Source organism: Vigna unguiculata, chromosome 6, assembly GCF_037176805.1.
Source record: "Vigna unguiculata cultivar grain cowpea cultivar isolate G323 ecotype 2 chromosome 6, ASM3717680v1, whole genome shotgun sequence".
Taxonomy (NCBI): domain Eukaryota; kingdom Viridiplantae; phylum Streptophyta; class Magnoliopsida; order Fabales; family Fabaceae; genus Vigna; species Vigna unguiculata.
The window spans coordinates 6,479,754-6,481,590 of record NC_140797.1 but is presented as its reverse complement, the minus strand read 5'-3'; the positions used below and the strand labels follow the sequence as shown (position 1 = coordinate 6,481,590).

At 37.4% G+C, this 1,837-nt stretch overlaps 1 protein-coding gene across 1 annotated transcript; it reads right to left on the bottom strand.

Moving 5' to 3' along the window:
• Positions 1 to 599: 599 nt before the first annotated feature.
• Positions 600 to 1,335, bottom strand: LOC114188318 (uncharacterized). The gene is made up of 2 exons (XM_028076915.1): positions 1,017 to 1,335; positions 600 to 685 (listed from the first exon to the last, which is right to left on the bottom strand). The coding sequence occupies exons 1-2, from the start codon at positions 1,333 to 1,335 to the stop codon at positions 600 to 602; spliced, it is 405 nt and encodes a 134-aa protein (XP_027932716.1).
• Positions 1,336 to 1,837: the final 502 nt, after the last annotated feature.

Genomic DNA, 1,837 nt, shown 5'->3' with positions numbered 1-1,837 from the left:
ATCCTTGTCGTTGTGGGTCTGGAAGGAAATTAGGACCTGTATATGTTGACCAATAGTCCTCATTTCGTAGTGGGTGAAATTGGACTTGATAAACCTTATTTATGTAATCAAGGTTGTAAATTAGATCGATAAAATTTGTAAGTGGCATATGAGCAAAAGAACAAACAACTATGACGTTATGACACGGTAGCCGACTAGCTTGAAAGTGACCACAATCACACCACCAATCATTTAATCTGACAGTGCATGAGATTGGTTTTGGCCGATATTGATGGGGGTCGATATCTCTTGCACCTCGAATTCAGAATTATCTCGATCGTGGCGTTGAACATGACAATATGCAGATTTTTGGTGATTTTGTTGGAGCAAGGCAGTGACGTCTTTTGAATATTGATGACCAACTCTTAACATAGAGTCTGCCTTCAAGCCACATTCAACAAACTAAGCATTTATGTTTTGAAATGTTATTTTCAATAGTGCACAGATAGGTATGATTGAGCCCCCTTAAGCACAAAGTTCATGCACTCCGCTAAGTTTGTTGTCATGTGGGTGTACCTCCGCCCCCCATCATAAGCCTGAGACCACTTATGTAAGGGGATTTAATCAATCCAAGCTACAACTTGCGAGAATTGGGACCTCAAAGCTGAAAGTTTTGCTTGCACTGTAGGTTGTTTTACTTCGTAAGCTGTGAAAAAGAAATATAAAATTAAATGAAATAATATTTTGTTTAAAGGAAAAAAATTTTGCATGTGGAATGTAAGGTTAAGAAAATGTCGTACCCAAGTTAATGAAATCTTTCTTGAGATCTTCATTTTTGAACCGGTTGTTGAAGTTGGAAGCCAAATGACATATGCAGTAGACATAGTGAAGATTGTTTGATTCCCAGTCAATTTCTTTCGAGCGTAGGGCTGACAAAATGCCTTTGTCTCTATTAATAATTAGGCATAGATTTGGTTGAGGAGTTACATGCTCTTGTAGTAGTTGAAAAAACCAAATCAATGTCTCTTTTGTCTCACCTTTTACTATTGCAAATGCCAAAGGAAATATGTTTCTATTTCCATCTTGAGCAATTGCAGTTAGCAAGGTGGCAGGATATTTGCTTGTTAAAAATGTTCCATCGACTTGAACAATAAGTTTACAATACTTAAAACCTTCAATGCATGGTCCAAATGCCCAGAAGCAGCGTTCCATAATGTATTTGGATGTCGCATCCTCACCATCAACATTAACTAGAGGACTGAAAAGTTGGAAAATTGTCCCAGGATTAGTCTGTTGGGCAGCTTGTAACCATTTGGGAACTTCATTATAAGATTGTTCCCAATCGCTATACTCCATGGTAATTGCTTTTTCCTTCGCTATCCATGCTCTTCTATATGTGACCGTATATCCGTAACGACTTTTTATGTATGTGACCAAGCTTTTGATGCGAATGTTTGGGTTTATCCAGACCAAATGAAAAACAATGGAAGCAATTTAAGTGGAATCCAAATTGCAATGATCCTGTGAAATTAATGTAGAGAAACATGTATGTCTACCGTCAATAGACTTGATTTCCCAATGATGTCTGATTTTACTATAACTAGCCCTCAAACGCCATTGACATCCATTGTTGTAATGGATGCATTGTGCAATGTAAAGATGTGGTTCGATTCTAAAACATTGAAGTTGTATCCATTGATGATGTGATAATGTTTTGCAAACAATGTTGCCTCTTTTGAATCGAAGTGCATCCGTTCCCGCAGTTTGACTTCCCCATATGGATTGTAATCCATAGTAGGGACCTGAACAATTTCTTGATCATTTGGATTGTCTTCATAAAAATCATCAGAAGTAAACT